Raw genomic sequence first — 26,740 nt, 5'->3', positions numbered from 1 at the left:
CTTTTTACGCGAAATAATTTTTATAGTAGATGATATTAATATTATTTTTTTTATTTCAAAATCGACTCTTGTGTCTACGAATATTTATTGAAATAATTACTTTTATACATGTAGCATCAATATGTTTAAAATTCACTTAACATAATTTTACACACTTCCTTTTAACCCGTTGAAAAACAGTAAGTAAAAAAAAAACTATATCTAGTTTTAGGTTTAAATTCAGCCTAGAGGTTTGGTGTAAAATATATACTGCTGTCTAAAGCAAACACAATATGATACATAAGATTATTTTATTGCACTTTTCATAATAACCTTGATTACCACAAGTCTAGAAAAACTTAAACGACAGTCTAGGCGTCCGGTTAACGGACGACTAGGCACTTATTTACACAAAATTATGTGTTATTATTTTTCTTATTTCTTGGCAAAAATAATTGCATGTTTACATATTGAAATGGCGGGTAACATGTTTTTATAATTATAAGATTATAAAGAACAATAGGTCTTTCTGCATTCACGTAAGGCTAAGGAGCTAACAAATCCGTAATGTTCGTAGAATACTTGTAACTCTATTATACATTGCGTAAGAAAAATACGCATTGTTAAACCAATTTTTAAAATAAATTTATTGTATGGAGAAGAGATAAAGCCATCACTCAATCACTTTTATTTAAGGGCAAATAAAGTTTGCATTTTTTCTAACCTTTTTTTTCTTATTCAACATTAGATGCATGGTATAACACTTAATCCTTTCAAGTACATTGTTCACAATTTCGCATATGCAATATTGGCAGGGAAGACACCCACCCTGTATTACTGGAAGGTCGCTGGACCCCGCAAATGAATAATTATTGAAGCGCTTCATGCCTCTTAATAATTTGTACATGATGTTGATTTGTATAATATTGTATACATGTATTCGGAGAATGCTAGCAGTCCTTGCTCGTTTGTCAGAATGTTAAAAGCACTGTTTGTCACGATAATCAACTGAACTCTCCAATGTGAAATATTGCCATTCTAGACATTAGGTGAATGACGGGACGGGTATGGGGGGGTTCCCCTTACTAGAAAATGTAAAAGGTAAGGGTAGATTTCCCGGAAGCACAGTGACAAATAGAAACCGTAGTGGAAAAAATATAGCAGTCGGGTTGCTTCAAAGATGCAACAACAAGTACATTTCAATTTTATTCAAGATGCAAAAATGCCAGTTCAAATCTCTGATCGGAAGTTGTAGTGGGCCAGCGTGTCACTGCTCTGCATGCGCCGGGTAGCGGGATCTGCATCTTGGCTGGTGAATAGAATCATGGTTCGATGTTTTTATTCTTGATATTTGTTCAATGTTTTATGCTTGATATATGCTACCCCTGTATTCTGCAGCTTTTATGTGCTACCCCTGTATTCTGCAGCTTTTATTTTTATTTATGCATGTTCCTTTGTTTGTGTTGTGAGGAATCTGCAGATCAGTCCCTCCCAATTTTGAATTGGGGAGATAATCATCTTTGTTTTACAATTTTTTTATGATCGCACTCTTTTCCTCCTTTTGACCCACAGATCTTATCTCTTTTTTTATGGAAGGTTTTAGACCTATGTCAGATCAGCAGCTTTCACACAGTTTTTAATTTTTGCTTTTTATGTTGCTTAGCTCTTATGCTCTTAGAACCTAGTTCTTTCATTGACAGATAATTGTGGTATAGTAACGTTTTAGTGTGTGTATACTGATATTATTATAGTAACTAATTATAACTAATAATATTCCTAGGGGCCTCCGTGGCCGAGTGGTTAAGGTCGCTGACTTCAAATCACTTGCCCCTCATCGATGTGGGTTCTAGCCTCACTCGGGGCGTTGAATTCTTCATGTGAGGAAGCCATCCAGCTGGCTTACGGAGGTCGGTGTTTCTACCCAGGTGCCCGCTCGTGATGAAATAATGCACGGAGGGGCACATGGGGTCTTCTTCCACCATTAAAGCTGGAAAGTCGCCATATGACCTATCATGTGTCGGTGCGACGTTAAATCAAAAAGAAAAAAAGAAAATAATATTCCTACCTTAGTATTATCTAACCTTTTAAAATTGTCTTACACGCTACATAATATGTTGATGCAATGCTTCTATGTTTATTTCATTTTCAAGTCGGCTTTAAAAGCTCTCCAGAGCTTGTGTTTTCTATGTACCAGTGTTATTTATCCCCGACTTTTATAAATAAATATTACTTGACTTGACTTGACTTGCGTATGAGGTAGAGAAATTTGTTGGGGTGTCGGGGCAAGCTGAAAGAAAACAAGGTCTTCCTAGACCGTCGTCGTCTGGTGTTGTCGTCCGCCGTCAATTTTGACTGTTAATACTCTAGAGGTCACAATTTGAGCCAAATCTTAATGAAACTTGGTCAGAATGTTAATCTAAATAAAGCCTCAGACGAGTTTGTCACTGAATTGTCTTGGATTGTCAAATACTAGGTCACTTAATAGAAAAACATTTTTAACATTCTAGAGGCTACATTTTCTACCTAATCTCCATGAAACTTTGTCAGAAAACGTGTCTCTATGAAACCAATGTCAGATTTGAAACTGGATTACCCGAGGTCATAAACTAGGTCACTTAGTCAAACTTTGTTAACACTCTAGGGGCCACTTTTCTACTTGATCTTCATGATTTTGGCTGTTTTAAACCTAAGAAAACTCTGTAACGTGGTCACTTGAAGGAAAACCCAGGTCACTAGGTCAAATCAGCGGAAAACAACTTGGTTAATGATCTGCCTTGTTAAATAAAACGTGACCGTAATGTTTGTCTCTGAAATCTACTTGAAATAATATCACAGAAATATTTCTTTGGTGACCCTATACCAAGTTTGTTCAATTTATTCCAGTTTGTCGAAAACAAGGTCACCAGAAGAGGTATTCATGTTTCCATATATGTATGCAATGTTTCCTATATGCATATAGTGGGTACCTTAAAATATTCTACTTGTCAGAAAACACTGGCCCGATGTCAAAATAATTTCAGATATATTTTCCATGTATGACCTTGTACCACAATTACTGACTCAGGTGAGTGGTCTATGACCATCATGACGCTCTTGTTTTATGTTTTGTGGCATTTCTGCTTTTCCCAATATTCCATTTAGTTCCTAGTTTAATAGTAATTAATTGTTTATACATGTGCAAAATAGGAGAATAATATAACACAAATAAAGCTGTTATCTCATTTTTTGTATTTTTCTTTTAAATGATTAAACAGCAATATTGCTTATCTGTATATTTACATTCTCAAAAATGCCTTTAACTCTAACAAGTAATACAAAGGCTAAATTTAGGTAATTGTTACACTTGCACGTGAAAAAAGTGATGCATAAATTGGTTAAGGTAAAGGAAATTTTTAGCGGCCCTTTTTCCAACTAAATCTGATGTAATAATAATAGTTATAATATGTATAATATAAAATATAAAGATAATGATAACAATGATAATAATAATGAAGAAGTAGAAGAAGAGGAAGAAGAAGAAGAATATGATGATGATGATGATGATGATGATGATAATATTTATGATGATGATGATGATGATGAGGAGGAGGAGGAGGAGGAGGAGGATTTTATAGAAATTAATGTAGAAACCAGTCTCAAACTACAATAAAACCATAATCCAAAAAATGAAAAAATATCATTTTTCCATATAAACTACATAATCAAGAACTAAAAACCACAGAAAATGCTAAATATCTTGGGATTACTATTAGTGATGACTTTAGTTGGAAAAAACATATTGAAACTACATCTTCAAAAGCTAATAACACTCTCAGATTCATAAAAAGACATGTACAATGTAATAACCGTAATATCAAAGAAACTGCCTATAAAACATACGTCCGCCCACAATTAGAATACTGTAACACCATATGGCATCCATGGCAGAAAAACTTAGCATATGAGATAGAAAAGAGCTGCAGCCAGATATGTTATGAATGATTACTCATACCAAAGCAGCGTAACATCAATGCTTGAAATTCTTAAATGGCAGACATTAGAACAGAGAAGAATACATGCATCTTTAATTATGTTGTATAAAATATCACACAACCTCGTCTCTGTAGATCATAACCACCTGACAGCCTCTAGAAATTTAAACTTTATCATTCCATCTTCAAGAACACAATATCATATGAACTCCTTTTTCCCCCGCACGATCAGATACTGGAACGCCTTGCCTTATAACATCAAGGACAGTGTGAACCTTCAGTGCTTCACATCTGACCTAGACTCGCATATGTACTAATGTCATCATCCTGTTTTTATTTTTAACAAAGCTGTACATATTACTGCTCTTACTCTCTTAACACATGCATATCATGTATCATGTAACATAGCAACATGTTTTTAACAACTGCCCCGACCTCCCAGTTATGATCAGAAATTGATTGTTGGGAGTATCCCCGTAGATGTAGATGTAGATATAGTGGCCCTTAACCTGTAGTTATTTAGTTATCTACAGCCTACTCTATATTTTCACAACGCAGACATCTTACGTCGGTTGAAAGCGAGGCAATCAACAGGAGAAAAACGTCTTTTTTTCAGGATTTCGACGACACAATAAAGCTATAATTCAGTTGGTAATACAGAAAATAGGTAATTGACATATTTATTCTCATTTTTTTTTCAGAAAAGACCTTCAAAAATACGGAAGTGGGACCACGGATTAGGTGGTTCGACCTGGTCGATTTTTCTTCTCTAACAGCTACAGCCTTTTGTATTGGAACTTTGAGTCTGACTTTGTCTTTCAGGGCCCGCTCTGTCAGTGGCTTATAAAATTCCTCTTTGGCTACAAATTTGATAGTCCATTTTGCAATTTTAAACCTATTTTTGTATGAATTTAACGGAAGTGTCTATCGGCACGACCGTCGTGCCGATTATTTTTCTTATTCGCACGACGGTCGTGCTGATTAGTATTCTTATCCACACGACGGGTGATTCGATAGCATTTCAATTTTTAGCGTAAGATATATCTTAGTTTAAAATACTAGCTGTTATAGCATCATGATTAATTCATCAATTGCAAATAAGTCAAAAGAATGCTAAGAACACATATTCTTGCATAATTAATAACAGTTAGTAGCATACCTGAATTCCAGACGTTTCACCCCCAAGACTTTTCCTCCCCTAGACATTTCACCCCCAAGACATTTCCTCCCAAGACTTTTCACCCCCAATTTTACAAACCCTAGACTTTTCACCCCCAATTTTTAATATACTGAAAATATCGTGAAATATTTTGTTATTTGATATGTAAAATCTTTTTTATATATTTTGTATAGGTTGTTAGGGCATTTATGAAGATAATTTGTTACTTTACTGACCATAATTCTACAAAATATACACTGAATTTAGGGTATCATACATGTAGTCAACTTAATCAATTGATCTTTTTAAATGTAAATTTGTTGAGACTTCTTAATGATTAATTTTGTTTTCTATGTTATTCAAATGGATTCAAGTTTTAATTATGTAATATAATTATGAAAAATATGAGTAGATTTAGATTACAATAGTAGATGTAAATATTAACTAGGGGTTAGAATTAGAGGGTATATGTTTATCCTTTAGTATCATAATGATAGCCCAATTGTGATAACATGTAATATGGTTATTTATAAGTGCAATATGATGTGGAATTTATTTTTATGATATATTTTTATATATTAAACAAGATATATAGAGTCTCAGGTAACTCAGTATTGAGTGGCAGCATTCGATATGTTTAATGTTATTATATGTAATACATGTATGTACTGTGATGTTATTTATGTATGCTGATGAGACTGAAATAAATAAATAAACTAATATTACAATTTGAAAGTCATTCATTTCATTGTAGGTCAATATTTTAAACTCTTCATAGGTATTGTGTTTAATCAACACCTTTTGATTGACAGAAATTGTCAGTATTTTAAACTCTTCATAGGTGTTGTGATTTAATCAACACCTTTTGATTGACAGGAATAAGTGTTAAAATATAAATGGATTAACTGGCTAATCTACAGTATATTAAACTTTAATTAAACCTTGACTGATCTTATGGAAATCAAAAAACAAACAAAATTATACTCTCTCAAAAATGATGTTGCTTAAAAAATGAAACTAACTTTCAATATTTTGACAGATTCAGTATATTCCTTCCTATTTTCCGTAGACATCAGATTTACAGAGTGGGACATCTACAGTAATATGGTTTTAAACATTTTCTTCATAATTCTGTATACAACGGACATACAAGAAGAAAGTGATATTCATTTTCTAAAGAACTAAGATTACAAAATTTACATTTTATATCATTTTGATCTGTGTTGTTATATCTACCTCTTACTATTTCAAAATTATGTTATGATAATCTAAATCTACTAAGAGCAATTCGAATTTTTTTCTTCAATTATATTTAAGTATTTTTTAAGATTAAAGGAATGTTTAAATCTACTATAAGAAAGTAATCGTTTCGAATTGTTAATGTTAGCATATCAAGTTTGATAGTAATTGTCCAATATTCTCTGTAGAAAAAGAATTACTGTTACTATCTTGACCTATCCATATATCCGACAATCCCAGGTTTTCTAACAGCATTTTTATTTGAAACGCCCAGTTTGAATTATTATATGTACAGTAATGTTATTGTTTGCATCGTTGCACAGCATATGATAAATTCTGTTTTGTAGTGAATGTTAATGTATTAACTAATGAAATTATTCATAACTATACAACCCCCTCCCCCCAAAAAAACATTATAATCATATTTAATAATAAAAACAAATAGGGGGTGAAAAGTCTTCATATGCTTTAAAGCACCAGACTTTTCACCCCTAATTGGGGGTGAAAAGTCTTGGGAGGAAAAGTCTTAGGAGGAACAGTCTTGGGGGTGAAACGTCTGACACCCGCATACCTTTATGCCGTTATTTTACTTTTCATATTATGTTTTTAATTAAATAAATCGTATGCAAGTGATTCAACATAATGATGGCAGGTGCATGCAAAAATTGTACTTTATGGAGATCTGATAAGTCTTTAAAAAATTGTTCCCGGTAGCATGCTAAAAAAATAGGGTAGGTACGTCCGATTTTTTAAAATTATTTTTTAAGAGACATCAGCAAGTTGATTTCTAACATCACTGACAATGTTTAAAGCATAAAAGGTGCAGAACTTTTTGCAACTTCTTGTTAAAGAGTTGTTCAAAAAAAAATCTCCAAGGAATAAATGGAAAACTTCAGAAAAGATAAACTAAATTTCACATATGTATACAGTATTTTCAGTTGTATCAGTAACGAAAATAATCGACATAACTTTCAGTCATGATCATCCTGCGAATAACGAAAATAATTGGCACGGCTGTCGTGCGAATAACAAAAATAATTGGCACGACGGTCGTGCGGATAAGAAAAATTATCGGCCCGACGTCGTGCGGATAGCCTCTGCCAAAAATGCCGAATTTAACAGCTTTTCCTTTATTTGGCTACAGCCAATTATTGGCCAATGCGGGCCCTGGTCTTTGTTTAGCTTCTACTAGGTGATCTCAATTGTATACCCCGATCGATTGCCACTCGTTCCATTCTAATATGTTGCTTCAATGCAGATTTACCTGCATGACATGAATGGCTTGATTTGGGCCGCACGGCATAAACAAAGATCTATAAAAATAAATAGATCGGCAACTTGAACTTTAGGTATATAGAGCAAATCTCACCAACATCCCTATGCAACTGAATGAGATCTCGTTGTAAGTTTATTGATCACGATTGATGAAGTCAGCAAACGCTTTGAAATAAGATTACTTTCGGATTGTTTGTATTACAAAGAGCAGACTATATTTTATCTTTAAAAACGGGTGTTTTCTCTGTACGGGTTATCTAGAGGTCCAGTCACTGAAGCTCTAACTCCGGGTCTAGATAGTTCAACTAATTTGACGCGATCCTAGGAAATATTGAGATATTTTTTTGATATGGGCAATATCCCCACTTGCGTCAAACGCTCGAGCATGACCAAATAGTTGAAACAACTTCCAATGAAATTTTCGTCACTGCGGACGCTTTACATGCTATAGGTTTAAATGTTGATTATTTCACTAATTTTGCCATAAGTTAAAATATAACTTACATGTATTTAGTGTTTCCTGCAGACTCTTAAAGGGGCATGGTGCTTCCCTTGAAAAGGGGCACTTTTAACACGCGGTTCGGCATTGAAAGGGCATTCGTCCAAGAACGCTTGTCGGCGTCATTTTACATACTATTTTCTCATTGAATTTGAGAATATTTCATATCTCAGATATGGGATAGATATTTTGTAGTATTCTTTATAATGCCTACCATGGCATGTTGTGAAAGTGCTTTCCTTTCTTTTGTTTAAAGATGACACTGATGATTCATACTTTCAAACATTCTTTTTCTGTTACCCTCATGAAGTGTTAGCTTGCATTTTCAGAGACAGATTTCAGGTGATAATAAGCAACAAGTTTTATTGAACAACTATCAGTGCCCAACTTTATTAGTCCCCTACTGGTTGAAAACCAGTTTCGGGGACTATAGGAATGCGCTTTTCCGTCATTCTGTCATTCCGTCATTCTGTCATTCCGTCCGTCCGCAATTTCGTGTCCAGTCCATAACTCTTTTATCCATGAAGGGATTTTAATATTACTTGGCACAAATGTTCCCCATGATGAGACGACGTGTCATGCGCAAAACCCGGACCCCTTGCTTGAAGGTCAAGGTCACAATTGGAGGTCAAAGGTCAACAGGGCTTTTTTCTTGTCCGGTCCATAACTGTCCCATCCATGAAGGGATTTTAATATCACTTGGCACAATTGTACCTCATAATAAGATGATGTGTCATGCACAACTTTGAGACCCCTGGCTTAAAGGTCAAGGTCACACTTAGCAGTCAAATGTTAACATGGCATGAACAGGGTCTGTTTCGTGTCCGGTCCATAACTCTTTCATCCATGAAGGGATTTTAATGTTACTTGTCACAAATGTTCCCCATGATGAGACGTGTCATGCGCAAAACCTGCACCCCTAGCTCAAAGGTCAAGGTCACAATTTGAGGTCAAAGGTCAACAGGGCTTTTTTCCTGTCCAGTCCATAATTCTCCTATCTATGAAGGGATTTTAATATCAGTTGGCACAATTGTACCTCATAATAAGACGATGTGTCGTGCACAACTTTCAGACCCCTAGCTCAAAGGTCAAGGTCACACTTAGCAGTCAAATGTTAACATGGCATTGAACAGGGTCTGTTTCCTGTCCGGTCCATAACTCTGTCATTCATTAAGGGATTTCAATATTACATAGCACAGATGTTCCCCATGATGAGACAACATGTCCTGGGCAAATGCCGGAGCCCTTGCTCAAAGGTCAAGGTCACCATTTGGGGACAAATGTCAATAAGGCTTTTTTCCTGTCCGGTCTGTAACTCTGCCATCCACGAAGGGATTTTGATATTACTTAGCACAAATGTGTCAATAGGATTTTTTTCCTGTCCAGTGTATAACTTTGTCATGCAAAACAGGATTTGAATATCAGTTGGCACAAACATTTCCCTGGATGAGACAAGATGTTGTGCGCAAAGCCCCGGCTCTAGGTCTAAGGTCAAGGTCATACTTAGAGGTTAAAGGTCAAATTCAAGAATGACTTTGTCCGGAGCTTTTCTTCTTCATGCATGGAGGTATTTTGATGTAACTTGGCAAAAATGTTCACCACTATGAGGCGCACTTTTTTTAGAATTATGTCCCTTTGTTGTTACTTTAAATAGATTATATTGTAACTTTTTTATTACTGGCCATAGGGAAAAATTGAGACCACTTTTCTGTGGTACAACATGCACGGTACATCCAAATTTTAGGTGTATTTTGATCTATCTCTACTGGTAAAGAGTTTCTTGTGGACTTATATTTTATAGATTTTTTTTTTTTTTTTTTTTTTTTTTTTTTTAGGGTTTATTTCACTTTGTTGTTACTATAAATATCTTTTATGATAACTTTTTGTATAATCGGCCAAAAACAAAAATCCAAATGAAAACAACTGTACGTTTTTATATATGCAAATTTTAATCCAAGTGCTTTGTTATAATTTATTGTATATATAGTACAATATTGTTCATACATCATTGACAGATATCAGTTCATTATGTTATACTGCAGAAGAGAAAATTAGGTGCCTTCCAGTAGGGGACTTTGTATTGCATGGCAATACTTCATTTACTTGTTTTGCCAGTCATATCATTTCACCACTGATTTACGTTAAGAGAATAGGCAGTTCGTCAAATCTACATGTATAAATCAATGACTTTGTACCTATATTGCTGATTAAACCCATTGTTCTTCCTAGCCAGTAAGATTTAGACGACAGGTCGAGTCGGAAAGTTATATTTTGCTAGTGTTTGGGCATGCGAAAATGAAAGTAGAATGCGACGTAAAAAGTATATGCTGTGAAATTTGCTAGATTAGATCGTCTGCCACTATTTTTATCACTCCCCCGTTGCTCGGATGTTTTTGCGATACATACAGTGACTGACTATGAATCTGTTTTGTTTTTTTCGTCTAATCACACATTATTCAGTAATATAAACATAAATGTAAATACCAGTGGTTCATTACGAGTAATAACTCAAAATTTCGGCTTGCTTGACGCATGCGGCTGTGCACTTTCATCTTAAATTTCGGCCTTATAAAATCATTTTGACAAATTAATTACGAAAACAAAACGATTTTAATGAATTTGGTATCATTCTAAAGCTTAAACGTTTATCTTATTATTTTTATAAATGATATCCGTAAAGGAATAAAATAAATCTTGTAGATAAAATCGATATAAAATATTTTGAGTCTGGTCAATTTTCATGGGTTGGTCGGCGATCGGCAAACCTTCAATATTTTATTTTTAAGGCCTAATTAGCGCATCGAAAACGTGCGATAGTCAATCTACATTTGAAATGATTACAACCTTTTAAAATAATTATCGTTTAATTGGCCGTTTCAATCATATCTTCCATAAAAAGTCTTCATGTTGCTTCTCCGTCGACGTGCTAAAAACAAACAAATTTTCATCTACTGTTCCCAATTAAACTATCATAAAACAGTAATTGATTGCATAATCCTGTCAGTTCTTAATCAGGGTCATTCACGGTTGATGCACCCACGTGTTGACCTGTTGATCACAGCCGCTAATTGACGGTACAATACACGGAACATGGCCCGCGGACATTGGCTTTCCAGACTGGTTTTGAAAGGGCACTTGTCAAGATAAATATACAAGCTTCATAGAATAAAAGGGCACGTGGCGCAAACAGGCGGTTTGAAGGGCAGCTTGGCGGCATTTCAAACGGGGCATGGTGCTGCGCCATGTTAAAAAGGCCTGCAGGAAACACTAGTATCGAAAGGGGATTCAATTCCTCAATAATCTATGTTAAAATTATCAAATAATATCCAAAATTATGAATTTTCTGGTGATTTAAACCTTTGTACGTACTGTACACAATCAACGTTTATCGTGTGTTTATATGCCATATAAAACCAGTAACTTTACATGACTGTGTACTGTGATTTAACTTCAATTATTTTGGTCCTTCAGAGTTTTCACGTTTAGATTGCCCTGTCACAAATATAAAACTATCTGAAAGTCGAATTATTTTTGACTACGGGTCTAGAGGTCAGGTTACCGGACCCATAGCCACCTAGCCACTTCCCACAAATAATTGTTCAAAATATGACATTTGGTTCCTTTCAGGGATGCTAGAGCTTAAAGATAGAATAAAAAAGCTTTATACAAGATCTTAAGACATAAGAACCAGAATTTTTTGTTTAGTCTTTAGCCTGCTTATGGCAAGTGATTCTGCCTTTGTGACCAATTTATGGCCTGCACTGTTCCCAATTCAGTCAGTAAATTTTCAGTGAACACTCCTTCCAGTAATTAATGGTTTTATCGAAATTGAACGACAGTCCAGTCCATTTTAGAAATTTAGCATTGTAACTTTAGGTTAAAAAAAAAGGGTAAAAAACTAATATTGATTTTCTTAATGATTTTCAGGTTGTAATTTAGGAAGATGGCTCCGAATAATGTGTTGCCGATATGGGGCAACGAGAAGACGATGAATCTTAACCCGCTTATACTAACCAATATACAGTCATCTCCATACTTCAAACAGAACCTGTATGAACTCAAAACATATCATGAAGTTATTGATGAAATATATTATAAGGTAAGTAAATCTTTGTTAACTTATAATTTTGGTTGAAAAAAGAAGACTTAGTTCAGCACTGTATATATATAAATATATACAAGAATTGCTATTAATTATTAAAGCTCAAGAATTGAATGAAATATTTAAAACAGGTAGGTGATTTGAATGATCTAATTTCTCCAAAAAATACAGATGATTATTTGAGTAGTAGAATGACGGCGTACATTATGTCACAATGACCTGTGACATGTCAGTATATTGTATCATATAGCCATCTTAAATAACATCTTTTGATTAAGTTTAATTATTCACAGTCTTAAACTAAAAGGCATGCAGGTTTATAAAATTACTTGTGACTGATCACTTATAAACATGTTTTTTTCTCCTGTTATAAAGGTTACGCATTTAGAGCCGTGGGAAAAAGGAAGTAGGAAAACTGCTGGCCAGACAGGAATGTGCGGTGGGGTAAGTTTTCTCTACTCTGTATGAATGTTTGAGTGTTAACCGAATAATATAAATGTCACATCATAAAATGTAAGGGAGTGATCTGAATGCTGGGAATCTTAACCTTCACCCTGCTAAATTTCTGAAATGGACTCGTCATTGGTCGTACCACTTGTTATTCAAAGGGGTGTTCACTGAAAATTTACTGACTGAATAGCGAACAGTGCAGACCATAATCAGACTGCACGGATGTGCAGGCTGATCTTAGTCTGCACTGGTCGCAAAGGCAGAATCATTTGCCGATAGCAAGGCTAAAGGTTAAAAATTTTCATTATTACATATTGGATCTATCACTGTAAAAATAGCCAGAGCGCTGATCTGTTGGAACAAAAATTGGAAACCATTTACATTTGTATTCATGATTGGTAATCAGCATGTCTTTTAGAGGATCAAGTGATAATTTTTCTCTTTTCAAACTTGATAAAAGAAAGTAGAACAGTGTGCTGATGCTTTCCCATTGCTGTTACTGAGTTTTGTCAATTTCATTTTTCATCTTAAAACATGAACACAGTTTTTGAAAAGCTACATATGAGCCGTGCCATGAAAAAACCAACATAGTGGCTTTGTGACCAGCATGGATCCAGACCAGCCTGCGCATTCGTGCAGTCTGGTCAAGATCCATGCTGTTCGCTAACGGTTTCTCTAATTGCATTAGGCTTTGAAAGCGAACAGCATGGATCCTGACCAGACTGCGTGGATGCGCAGGCTGGTCTGGATCCATGCTGGTCGCAAACCCACTGTTGGTTTTCCCATGGCGCGGCTCAATTATATTTGCAACCTGTTTAAGGAATGCAGCAAAATGGTACCATTTTCCAATACTATGAATAGGAAGTATGTTATAATCAAAAGTCCTTATAGATAAAACACTCTTTTTTTTTCCATCACTGTCATGATTATTTTCTACATCCAGCACTGTCATGATAACATCCATCCCTGTCAACATTATATCCATCGCTGATAAGAAAATAAATGATACTGGTACTAAAAACCTTTGAAAGTTTCTAATAAGTTTCTTATGTAGAGTGATTTGTCTAATTCCTTATTGTTCATATCAAATAGCTGGTCTAACATGAATATACTATAGATCTCTAAAAATGACTTCTAAAATTTGACAGGTACGAGGTGTAGGTGCTGGTGGTATAGTGTCAAGCGCATACTGTCTCCTCTACAAATTGTTCACACTACGATTGACAAGAAAACAAGTGAAGGGCCTCATTGACCATTCAGATTCACCATATATACGTGGGCTAGGATTCATGTACATCAGGTAAGTGGCCATTGTAAAAGGTAAGTAAAATGAAAAAAATTTACCTTGTGGCCACCAAAATGCTGTAGTTTTAAAAAGCTGGTTTCTAATGCTTTAAGTCTCTTTTGATTTTTGTCGAGCCCGCTTGCGGAAGCGAAGACATAGTTGTCCAAATGGCTGTTCGGTGTATGTGCGTGCGTGCGTCCAGATTTGTTTGTCCGGACCATAACTTTGACATGCATGGAGCAATCTTGTTTATATTTGGCATGAATGTTAACCTCAGTGAGACGGAGTGTCGTGCGCAAACCCCAGGTTCCTATCTCAAAGGTCAAGGTCACACTTAGAGGTCAAAGGTCAAATTCAGTAATGACTTTGTCCGGAGCATTTCTTCTTCATGCATGGAGGGATTTTGATGTAACTTGGCACAATTGTTCACTGTCATGAGACGGAGTGTCATGCGCAAGAATCAGGTCCCTAGGAATAAGGTTAAAGTCACACTTAAGAGGTCAAAGGATACAAGAATGACAACTTTGTCTGGAGCATTTCTTCATGCATGGAGGGACTTTGATGTAACTTGGCACAAATGTTCACCACCATGAGACGGGGTGTCGTGCGCAAGAACTAGGTCCTTAGGTCTAAGGTCAAGGTCACAGAGGTCAAAGGTCAGATACAAGAATGACTGTCCGGAGCATTTCTTCTTCATGCATAGAGGGATTTTGATGTAACTTGACACAATTATTCACCATCATGAGATGGAGTGTCATGCGCAAGAACCTAGAATTACTTCCCTTTGTTGTTACTATAAATAGCTTATATTGTAACTTTTTTTATTAATGGTTGTAGGTAAAAATCAAGACCACTTTTCTGCAGTACAACATGCATTTATATCCAATTTTGAGGTGTATTTTGACCTATCTCGACTGTTAAGGATTTTTGTGTGTTGACTTCAAATTTTTTTTTAGATTTACTTCCCTTTGTTGTTACTACAAATAACTTATATTGTAACTTTTTGCAATCTTTTTTTTTTTTTGGCATAAATGTTTGCCTCAATGAGACAGAGTGTCGTGTGCAACTCCCAGTCCTTTTGACAGCTGACGGGCTCGACATGTTGCCCGTGGGCATCTATTTGTAATTGATAACAAGGGCAACTTTAAAAAAGGAGTCAAATCAGTGTGCCTGCTCTTGATGGAAATGATCAGATATACAGACCAAATAGACAGTTGATATGAGCTGAGGATAAGATATAGTAGTTTGTTGAGTCCCAGTTTTGTGATGGCAGTTTCATATAATGAGTAAATGAAGATGAAAGTTGGTAGGTAGTAGGTACAGATGTACTCAAGATGTTGTGTCTTGCCATACCCAATATGCTTTGTACATGATCATGTTCAAGACTTCTGTCCACTTGTTATGCTAGATTGCTGTTGGATCATTTTGGCTGTTGAAGGGAAGCTGTTACTCTGAAAACTGACATGTGTACAAGGTTATTAAAAATAGAATTGAATATGCTAAAATGTGTGTGTGAAAATGTTTCAGATATACACAGGATCCGAAGGATTTATGGGACTGGTTTGAACCCTATCTTGATGATGAAGAGGTATGTTATATTCAAACACACAATGCACACTGAAAACACACAGTATATTCATGTGAAACACATCAAGTTGTTGCCACAACAGTCAGTACACAATCAATATTAAGTTGCAAACATAATTGTATAAACTACATTAATGGACATTGCATTCAACAAAAACAAGAATCAGCCAATCTTCGTGTTTTAAAACTATGCAGCTTGTATAAAGTTGACATGCATTGACCTTTTACAAATACAACCTGGCATCAGTCAGATGGGAATTACTGATTCATTAATGTTGTGAACTTAAATTTTAGATAAAAGTTACTTGTGAAATAGTCAAAGGTAAAATGTGAGAGAGCACTGTTGGTTTTTTGTTAGGTTTAATGTTACAGCAATGAAATTTATAGGTCAAGAAAATGGTTTGGTTACATGATCATGTCAGCGTACATGCTTAGATAAGTAATTGATGAAAGAAAGTTGACCCTCCTCCATATCGAATTCATGTGGTAAATTTGTGATTTACTTGCACATAAGTTAATATTAATAAGTAATCAAGCAACACTCCTTAGGTTGACTGGCTGTTATATGTACATGAAATACTGAACACTGGAAATTGACATTAAACCTAGGCAAACAAACATTTAAATTGTTCCCACAGAAAAAAACATTAAGTTGATTGTCCAAACACCCATTTTTGACTCAGAACACTCAGCATCCACACATACCTAGTAGAATTTCACATCATATTTCACTCACAAAAATATATAACTCTGACGTGGAAAGTGAATTTTGGTGTCAGAGAACGTAGTCTATTGTTGGTGAGTATAGATCAAGGTTTTTCTATTTCTCTTCAAATATTCTCTGTCCTCTACTCTTTCTATTTCAGCTTTTAGTTTCTTTCTGTTGTGTAAGTTTTGTGTAGTAGGGAAAACAATTACTTTAAAATGCTTAAGACATTATTTAAATGTAATTGATATATTAAGACACATTTCATATTGAACATTGATAAGATGCTACATTTCAAGCATGTACATACAAGTAGAGATGATACAATCTGTTTTTGCTGTAAAATGAAATTTCTGAACAACTTACGTCTGCATGGAAAATAAATATTCAAGAAAGTGGGTTTTGAAAGAAATGCGTTCATACCATAAAATCATTTTATTTTCGTTGGCTTAAAATTTGACTGAGGATTTCAACATTTGAACAGCACATGAATGGGAAATTTGTTTTTTGGGACAAATTCCATTGGTGCACAGAACCACGAAATCTACAAAAATTAGTCACCCACGAATATTGATGATTTCACAGCATTCTGTTTTACTTTTGCATTAACTTGAAGTAATGCAACATGTTTCTTGTAAATGCTTTCAGGTAACATACATCTGGAAAATTTAATCAAATATGTATGTACATGGTTGAATATATTACATTGATGATTAATAAACCTATCTTCTCCTTATTTCTGTGTTTCCATCTTTGTGCTGAATTCATCGTTTCTTATTTGTGATATTTTGTACTGCAGGGTTTGCTCTAGTGTTCACCGGTGGTCAAGCACGTACAGACGCACGTGGCAGCACGAGCCTCGCCTCATTGAGAGGTTATAAATCTGAGATTTGTTTAAACGATCTTGCCTGGCACACAGGGCCAGGGAGTCGTAAATATAACACAGGATTTATATTTTATAGACCTGTCTTTTTTTTTTTCAACACTGTTGTAGATAATGAATTTCATCTAAAGCAAGTATATATTAGCGGTTATGAACATGAGAATATGAAGATGGACATTGTAGTGGAAGTTGTTACTCGAATCTAGATAAAAATAGAGGAAATTTTATCCAGACAACTACAGACGCTGCAAGAATTTAAAACTTGGAGGCACAAATATTTCTTTCTTGGTTAGGCAATTTTGCAAATATTTGTTTCCATTCATGAGAGAATTTGGACTAGTATTTTAAATAAAGGGAGACAGATGATTATGTTGTCGGTACAAAAATTAAGCCTTCACAATACAAAAAAAAAAAGAGGAAAAAATGTCAGATGGTTTCACAATTATTGTTTTGTACAGATTATTTACATGTAACATGCCATGTGTATTTTGGTATGTTTGTTCCATGGTTATATAGTACTATGCGTAATAGGAAATTGGATAGGAAAAATATGATACAATATTTAACATGTTTAACAGCTTAGTATTATGGTACTATGCATTTCAACACAAAATGTTTTCTGTTTTCACAGGATTATAATTCTGGATTCACAGGATTAAAAGAAAAAAATGTATATTAAGTAGAATTCCACGGGGAGCTAGAGCAAATCCATTAATTGTTTTGTAGTCTACAAAACTTACATTGTTGATTAAAATTTTCCTTTCCTTAATTTTCACAGGAGGTAGATGTAAAAGCTGGTGGAGGTCATGTGATAATGATTGGCGAAATGGTGCGGCAATGGTTGGTCAAGCTGGAATGGTATTCCACTCTGTTTCCCAGAATTCCCGTTCCCGTACAGAAGGATTTGGATGTGAAATTGAAGGCACGTATGGCGGAGAAGCTGCAGCAACAGAGGGAAGAAGCTCCAAGACATATAGCAGATGATGAGGTGAACTTTGGCGAAGCTGAAAAGTATGCATCTCATAGTTCATCGAGAAAAAGGTGTGTAAGATAAACTGTCAGTGAATATGTTCACAAACAAAAATCTCTGCTTTTGCAAATGAAGATAACTCTTTCACATTCTGTGCTAAAATAATGAGAATTCGATATTATATAAAGACTTTCTCTAAAGTGATTCTTTTAATAAGTAAACACTCTTAGATGGTGAAAGAGTACATTTTTTAAACTACTAGATGTTCAAGAGATTTCATGAATAAAGCTGGAATATCATATGTGATAGGAATTTATAGAGATGATCACTAGATGACTCTAAGGTCTTGTCTAACAGCCCAGGGGCCGTCTCACGAAGCCTCCTTAGGACAAAGTTAGAACTTAGGAGTAAGGTGTTTTTCACGAACATCATTTTAAGCAGAATCATCTAACTTTTATGCTATTCTTAGAATGTGAGCCAAGCAAAAGTAAGATGAATTTGTCCTAGAAATGCATTAATGACACCTTAATAAAGGGATACAAGTTAAATCCTATGGAATAAATGTGTTTTAAAAGTTCATACTTTGGAGATAACTTAGGATGAAACCTATGAACTTTTGTGAAATGGACCCTAGAATATGGCAAACCTCATCTTTAATTTTTTAGCAGTTACTTTGTACTTTAGTATTTGACAAACATATTTGGCATTTTTGATACTGCTGTATGTGTGCTTTGTTTAAAGAATGGATTCATTCAAAATAAATTGTTTTTTTTTTATTTAGGTCACCAACACCCCCACATAGATCTCGTGCTCGTTCACCACCACCTAGAAGATCTCCACCTCGAAGATCTCCTCGTAGGTCACCTGTAAGGCACAGGTCACCACCCAGAAGAAGATCTCCTTACAGACACAGATATTCACCTCCCAGGTGGGCAAGTTTTTGGTATTCTGAATAGCAACCCCAGCTTATCACTGATAAGCCTCCAGATTAACTGGAAAACTGCAGAAATCTGACCCCAGTCGTAAACTTTTTCATGTAAAATCATCAAATGATAATCAATCAAAACAAGATATACATGTTTAAAAAGCTAATAAAATTATCTACAATTTGCATATTTTATTTGTTATTTTATTGCCATATTATCGGATTTATGATCTTGTTATCCAACAGATCACGGTAATTTACACCCGATCTCAGATAAACAGTAAACATGCAGCGTTCGCGTGACACCATGTGTCTTTGTTTCAATATGCGACTGGTTTAATAGCTATGAATATTAATGAGTTTAATATATCCAATCAGAAAAAAGGTTTATGAATACATTACAACTTGATGCATATTCGTACGATACTTAAAAGGAAAGATATAGTCCCCCAAAGTTGACCGTTTTTTTCTCAGAAAATACGAATTTTTCAGACATGCACCATGCACCAATGCAAAATATACATTCTGAAGTTTAATTTGGTACCAAAATCATTTTTCGGAAACGCCATTTACCCGGTCGCATTTATTTCTGAAAATTGCAATTTTCGGAAAATCCAAAGGTCACGCACGTTTCAGGCCGACCGCCATTTTGAAATTTATGATAACACAACACCGATACAAAATATCGTTAAAAATCAATAAATCTGTTCATTAAAAAAACAGGAAAACGATTAAAATGAAATGAATGTTAAATCATAACATTTGGTAAGTATTTTAATTTATTTATTATCATTCAGAAGAACTTTAGCGAGAAGTTTACAAATCTTTAACGGAGGGTACGAAAGGTCGAAATTACAGCGTCGGGTATCGCAAAAAAACGAGTTTTTTTTTTATTTAAACACAACAATTTGACTTTAATTCAAAATATTATTTTATATATCATGTAACAATATATCATTTGTCCGTTTGTATGCAAGTTTAATTGCAAAACTGCCCATTTTTGTCCGAAAAAAATTGACCGTTTCGTCCCTCGCAGATTCGCACTAAGAGGATTGCTTTATTGATTTGAAGTTAATGAAGTAAATGATAGTTCGATAGTAATTTTTGTATGCAATTTTGATTAAAAATTGTTTACTTATTCATAGTTTAATGTGTAAAAACTTGTATAAAAAAACCGAGTAGTCAAAATTATTAACTAAAACTAGTAAAAGGAAGGAGCTCGACAATTTGAAACCAAGATTTTGAAGTTGGGTGTTTGTGCTATGAATAATAATAAAAAATAATTAGATAAACATATTTTTTATGTATCATGCAGTTCATTTTTTAAAGCATGACACTTTATTCTTTTTCAGGTCAGCTATGACAGAGATATACCTAGGCCCATTTTGTGATTGTGATGCACACAGTACTATCACAAAGTTATAGACTGGACGTATCAAGAAAACAATCAAACCATTATTAAACAGCATTATGATTGAAATAAACCATTTTGTCAAGACACCGGGTTCAAATAAAGTGATTTGTTTAATGTCTTTGTGCATTCAAATCAGTGTCAATAAGACTGACAACTGGTACCCTGGCTTTGGAGAAAGTTGTGAATGATTCTACAGCGGTTGTCAAGTTCATGACTCACTGTTGTAAGCTGGCCACTGAGAGAAGATAAGCAAGTTATAAACATTTAGTTCGTGATTGGCCAGAAATTGGTGCCAGACTGTATAAATGCGGTTAGATGATGCCATCATGGTGAACATAAGCACTTACATACGGTATTCAGCCAGTTCAGCAGTGACTTTTTCCGTTAACGTTAACCACACTACCAGTAGAAGTTGAATTCAAAACTGACATTTTTCATTTCACTTTTAATTAGTTCAATGACACTCTTGGGTCTAGTAATATGTATCATAGTTTTTATGAGCAACTTGAAATGAATAATTGCAGGTGGAAATAATTCTTTATCAAGAGTAAAACTATTTAAATTAATGGTAGATAATTTTAGCAAGTCGTAGCAGTCTAATAGTGAAAAAATATTCAACAGAAAAATATGAAATCAATATTATTTGAAAATATTATATTTTATTTATAAACTTGTTCTATGTATAATAAATGTATCTACACTGTCTTGTTCTGTAGTAATATTTAAATAAATCTGTTAAAGTGATCATGAAAATGTATGTGTAAGTGACAACTGAAATTATTTGAAAATAATGTAAAAACTTGAAAAATAAATTGCATCAACCTGACTAACTTATTCATGATTTAGATCATCTTATAGTGGTGTTTTAAATCAGTCATTAACATGTCCATAGAGAGCATAGACTGACCTGACAATATTCCAAATTTCATGAAGATATCTCAAATAATAAAAAAGTTACGGCAATATTACTTTAACAAGTCGGCTGAAAAAAAAATTTCGGTTCCGTCAACTTGACGCGTTTCAATAGTAATTATATAGCAAAATATTTCCGGATTTCGGTCGATTTAACCAAACTTAAAAATGTCATAACTTTTTTGATTTTTGAGATATTGAAAAAAGGGAAACAGTTCTGGAAAGCTTTCAAAGAGATCTTTAAAACTATGTAAAGAAATCTGCAATGTTTGTAACTTTGAAAATTAGCTGGGGTTGCTATTCTGAATAGTTTATTTTGTAAAATGTCTGTTAAGTTTTTGACGACAAAAAAAAAATGAAATACAAGATGTAAAAATTGTGTTGCTGTCATGAAATGGAAATTCTGCAGTTTTTGTGATTTAATTGTCTGATTTAATCTTTACACTTGAAATGAAAGCATACTGTAAAATCATTTAATTTCGTGGGCATGAAATTTTCGTGGATTTGGTCAAAACGGCAATTTCACGGGGGATATGAATTTGTGGATTTCAACTTTTGAACATAAAATGAATGTGAATTTTACTTGTTCGTTGGGATTAAATTTCGTGGATTGACTCAACCACGAAATCTACGAAAATTAGTCCCCCACGAATATTAATGATTTCACAGTATATGCTTATTAGGTCATCTATCTGTCCGAAACATTTAAAATATCTCGGCTCTAACATTAAACCATTCAAGGAGTTCCACTAATAGTAAGGTACACTGAAGAATGGTAGAATGGTAAGTCATGGGCAAGAGTCTGGTCTGTAAGGCCAATGGCAAGGGCCCTCTTTGTTGGTGGCATTTATCACTCTCTTGATGAACTGAAAATGTATGATACTTCGAAAATATTGCTCATTATGACAGAATTAGCATCTTTTTTTCTAAGAAAGTTCATTTCAAACTTCAGACACAGAAGATCAAGGTCAAGGTCACCAAAAAGGTCAAGACCAGAGGGAAGGGGACAGTCTCCTATAGATTATGCCAGGGAATTGCAGAAAGAGAAGGAAAGACAGAACAGAGAGAATGAGAGGAGTCGGCGGTCGAGATCAAGGTCGCGAGATAGGAAGAAGAGGTCAAGGTCACGAGAGAGATCGAGTAAGCAGAGGTCAAGGTCACAGGATAGGGTAGAGAGGAGAAGGTCGAGATCACGTGATAAGGTGTCAAGTAAGCACAGGTCAAGGTCACGATCTAGAGACAGAAAAAAGCACAAAAGGCGGTCTAGGAGTCTGGATAGAAATGGACATTAATTGGATGTAAAGTGACACTGTTATATTTTGTGCATATTTGTTCATATTTTCAGTGGGTGCATCATCAATTCATCATATTGTGAAAAGTTTGTATAGACTATGAGTCAGAGGCAGTAGCAGGTTTTTACAAAAAAAGTGTGTAAAATCTGTGCAGCTGTTTGATATGTCACTGTTACTCCTTTTGTTTTAAAGGGGCATGGCTAAAGTTTTATATATTCATTTTTTTTTTCCAAATTTATACGGTACTTTCAATAATGAAGTAATATTTAAGAAAACAGATAGCAATTCAGTAACATCTAGTTCCAGTATCTTGAAAGTGAGATTTAAGGAATCACCTGTTAAATATGTTGAATAAATGCTATCTATCAGGTCTTTAAAAAAAACTACCAAGAGTAGGAGAAATTGAACTTATGATGTATTTGTAGTAACTAAATTTCTGTTTGAACGATATCTAATGTTGATTTTTGATATTAGTGTCTGTTTTAAAAATTTAAAACTTGTTATGTTCAGCTAGATGTATGCCCTTTAAGAAAAAGGTCTGCCCCTTTTAGAGAAAAGAAGTCTTCAGTAGAAATGTACATTGTTCAACTTGCATTTAACCCTTACCATGCTGGACATGATTGATTCTGCCTTTGCGACCAGTGTGAATCATGATCAGCCTACACATATATGCAGTCTGCACTGTTCACTATTCAGTCAGTATCTTTTTGGTACGAACCCCTTTTAACAGATAATGGTACTGTCCAGATTGAAAGACGGACAAGTTCACTATAGAAATTTAGCAGGCTAAGGGTTAAGCCAAAAGGACCATTATGAGACCATCATCAGAATGAGTAAGATTGTACTTTTTTTATTTCATACCAATGTGAAAATTATTTTTGTGTAAAAGCAAAAAAATTTGATGCATAGAAGGTAGTGTATTAGTTAGTCTCATTGAAGTTTATAAACAGTTGGTTAGAAAGAATGTAAATCAGCTGAGGTTGAAAGTTTCACTAGTAGGATGAACTATATTAGCAGAAAATTAAAAGAATATACTGCGAAATTGTAACTATTTGTGGTGGACATCTTTTCATAAATTTCAAAGTAGCATCAGTATATGTAATTTGATCTAAACCAACAAAACATTTGCCCAGTTTATTGTATCATAAAGAATAAAGATTAATGGATTCCTGTTCCCAAGGAAGGGCACTGTGGCTGAAAGTACAAAATCAAATGCCTATAAAATTAAATAATTTCACAGTATGGCAGAGAAAGAAAATAAACAAACCTGATATTTCACAAAGTACCTACATGTAGTTACAGGGACCTTTATTTCAGCCATTGCTTCGTAAATTTGTATAATTTTGGTATCTTATTAAATGATTGAAATACATAAAAGGGAGGTAATAAATATGTAAATTTATCATGCCATCTGAATGATATATATCTTATCTACAAGGAGTATCAAGGAGAATATTGTATAGATGCCATGATTACACAAGTTCCTTTATAACAAAGATACAGGGTAAAGGTCTCCTTTTCAAAAAAAAGTCAAGTATGTGCAAAGTGCATTTCATTATAAATACTTTTTTAAAGCCACAGCACAATTGTAAGTGAAATAGATTGCAGAGCATTAGTTGTCAATGTTTTAAGTCTGAAATTTAGACCAGAATCTGAAGAAAGTTAAGTTGCCAAAGTTTTAACGCTGAAAATTTGTACACATAAATTAAGAAATCACCTTTAAGTAACTTTTAATGAAAACCCGGCATCGGTTGATGAAAATAGAACTTGGAGAAAATTACAATTTAAAAGTTTTAATTTCAGACTTAAAACGTGTGTTAAATACAGGCCCAGATATTTTCATTTTAGTTTAATTTCTTTAGAGAACATGAACTGTGAAGATGTAAGATGATCTGTTTTCATTTGAACTGTATTTAAATTAATCTTTTTGTCAAAAAATACATTTATTCTTTATTTAAAAAATCATCAGTGTTTTTTTCTGAAAGAAAAATGATGTACCATTTTCTCTTTATTTTGACTGAATGATACAGTATTTCACTTCAACACAAACTACCCCACTCCTCTGGCAGGTTACGAGTATAGATTTTAATTGAATATTTCTGCTGTACTGTGTATGGTACTAGTTGTGTATTTACACACTTCTGTTTGTGTTTGTTTCAATTTCATTGGAAGGGTAATTATCCTCTGTTTCTTTTTCTTAATATATTTGAGCTGCGCCATGAGAAAACCAACTTAGTGGCTTTGCGACCAGTATGGATCCAGACCAGCCTGCGCATTTGTGCAATCCAGACAGGATCCATGCTCTTTGCTTTGAAAGCCTACTGCAATTAGAGAAACCGTTAGCAAACAGCATGGATCCTGATAAGACTGTGCAGAGTCTGGATCCATGCTGGTCGCAAAGCCACTATGTTGGTTTTCTCGTGGCGCTGCTCATTTGTCATTTTCTATTGTTGTATTTCTCACTTTGAAGTTTTTGTAAAATACCTTATTCTGTTGAGTACAGAAAGTTTTTTTTCAACTTAATTACTTCCTTAGTTTGTTGTTCAATTAAAGATTTAATCACAGAGTCGGTAAATAAACTGCTTAAATTGTGTCAAGGATTAAGAGCATTGCCAAACACTTAAGACTGAACAATGTATTTCCGGTTTCAACAGAAATACTTCTAATACATTTTATTTGTGTATATAAAAATTTTCATTTTTGTCGTTTGTTATTCATATGTTCTAAATGATAGTTACAATTTTGTCTTTGAATAGATATGATAACAGTTTCACAATTCCTTAGTGGAGAAATTAAGGTTTCCCTTACCTGCATGATGGGAGAGTTAAGGACGTATGCTAGAATTTGGTGCGAAAATTTTCCCAATAACAGAATTTCTTCAAACTTTGGATATTGAAGGACAATCATCTAAGAAACAAAAAAATGCAATAAAAATCATAGGTCACCGGTATCAAAAAATGACGTTTTCAAGGGCAGATAACTCTTTTTCGAATCCGGTGACCTATGATTTTTATTGCATTTTTTTGTTTCTTAGATGATTGTCCTTCAATATCCAAAGTTTAAAGAAATTCTGTTATTGGGAAAATTTTCGCCCATCTCATATACAGGGAATTCTAGCATACGCCTTTAATACACAATTCTCTTAAATTTGTAAGTTTTTTGGTAGATTTCTGTCTGAATATTGGATATTAATATCAATAGTCTTAATTTCCCTTACAGAGATGTTCAGGTGAAATGATAGTGACTAAATTGAGGTAGTGAGCCCTTGGTGACAAGCAGCAGTCTCTATGTGATTCTACATACATGTTCTTGTATGCTTGTTAAGCATTCTCTGGCTGCCTTAATTTAGCTCACCTAAGGACATGGTTTGCAATTTCGGACAGGAAATCTGAACCACATGCCCAGAATATGTAATTGACCATATTCTTGCCAATTGACAGTACGGTATTGGTCCACTACATTTAAAATAGTTTGGATGGATGTAAAATAAATGTTACTTTTCAAATTCTATTGTCAGTCATGTTAAAGTCCTACTTAGATGCCATACATTTGAAATTTTTAAAGTTTTTGTGAACTTGCCACATTTAAACAGTTTACTACACAAAAATGAATAGAAAGAAAATCACCACATCTTTATGTAAATTGCTCCTTTTTTACCACAGTCTTTATCAGAAAATACAATTTTAGACTGGGCCATTTACCGTGTATTTTTGTGCGCTCAAATATTTTTACACAGTGTATTTTACTCTTCGTTCCATAATTATTTCTGTATGATAAAGCTAATCCAATTGATATCCATTCTGTTATTTTTTTTAAAAACATTGCACATAATGATGCACTCTATTTTAAATTCCTGTACATCAGTAATGTGAAATTTTAGTTGTTGTTACAGATTGTTGATAAAGAAATCAGGAACAGTAACTGTTGTTTTATGGTAAAAGAAATCGTAGAAATTAAATTTTGTATTTTATAATAGTTTGTTCAGTTGTATATACTACCTTTGAAGAAGTGTGTTTTTGGTACTGACTGGGACCTCTAGAATTGAAGGTCTGTGATGGTTGAAACAGCTCAACTTATTCTAGAGATACAGAT

The 26,740-nt window shown here is 34.2% G+C and overlaps 1 protein-coding gene and 1 long non-coding RNA gene across 2 annotated transcripts; both read left to right on the top strand.

The window, feature by feature from the left end:
• The first annotated feature begins 4,481 nt into the window (after window positions 1-4,481).
• LOC123552369 (pre-mRNA-splicing factor 38B-like) lies at window positions 4,482-26,621 on the top strand. The gene is made up of 8 exons (XM_045341988.2): window positions 4,482-4,617; window positions 12,050-12,221; window positions 12,600-12,668; window positions 13,823-13,974; window positions 15,487-15,547; window positions 17,914-18,176; window positions 18,887-19,033; window positions 22,309-26,621. Exons 2-8 carry the CDS (start codon window positions 12,066-12,068, stop codon window positions 22,646-22,648), a joined length of 1,188 nt encoding a protein of 395 aa, XP_045197923.1. The 5' UTR covers window positions 4,482-4,617; window positions 12,050-12,065; the 3' UTR covers window positions 22,649-26,621.
• Window positions 19,056-21,270, top strand: LOC123561332 (uncharacterized). Its single transcript, XR_006688386.2, has 2 exons — window positions 19,056-19,795; window positions 20,383-21,270. It is a non-coding gene; the product is annotated as an uncharacterized LOC123561332 (long non-coding RNA).
• Window positions 26,622-26,740: the final 119 nt, after the last annotated feature.

This window comes from Mercenaria mercenaria, chromosome 15 (assembly GCF_021730395.1).
Source record: "Mercenaria mercenaria strain notata chromosome 15, MADL_Memer_1, whole genome shotgun sequence".
In the NCBI taxonomy this organism is placed as follows: domain Eukaryota; kingdom Metazoa; phylum Mollusca; class Bivalvia; order Venerida; family Veneridae; genus Mercenaria; species Mercenaria mercenaria.
The sequence above is the reverse complement of the archived record's forward strand: the minus strand, read 5'-3'. Positions and strand labels throughout refer to the sequence as shown.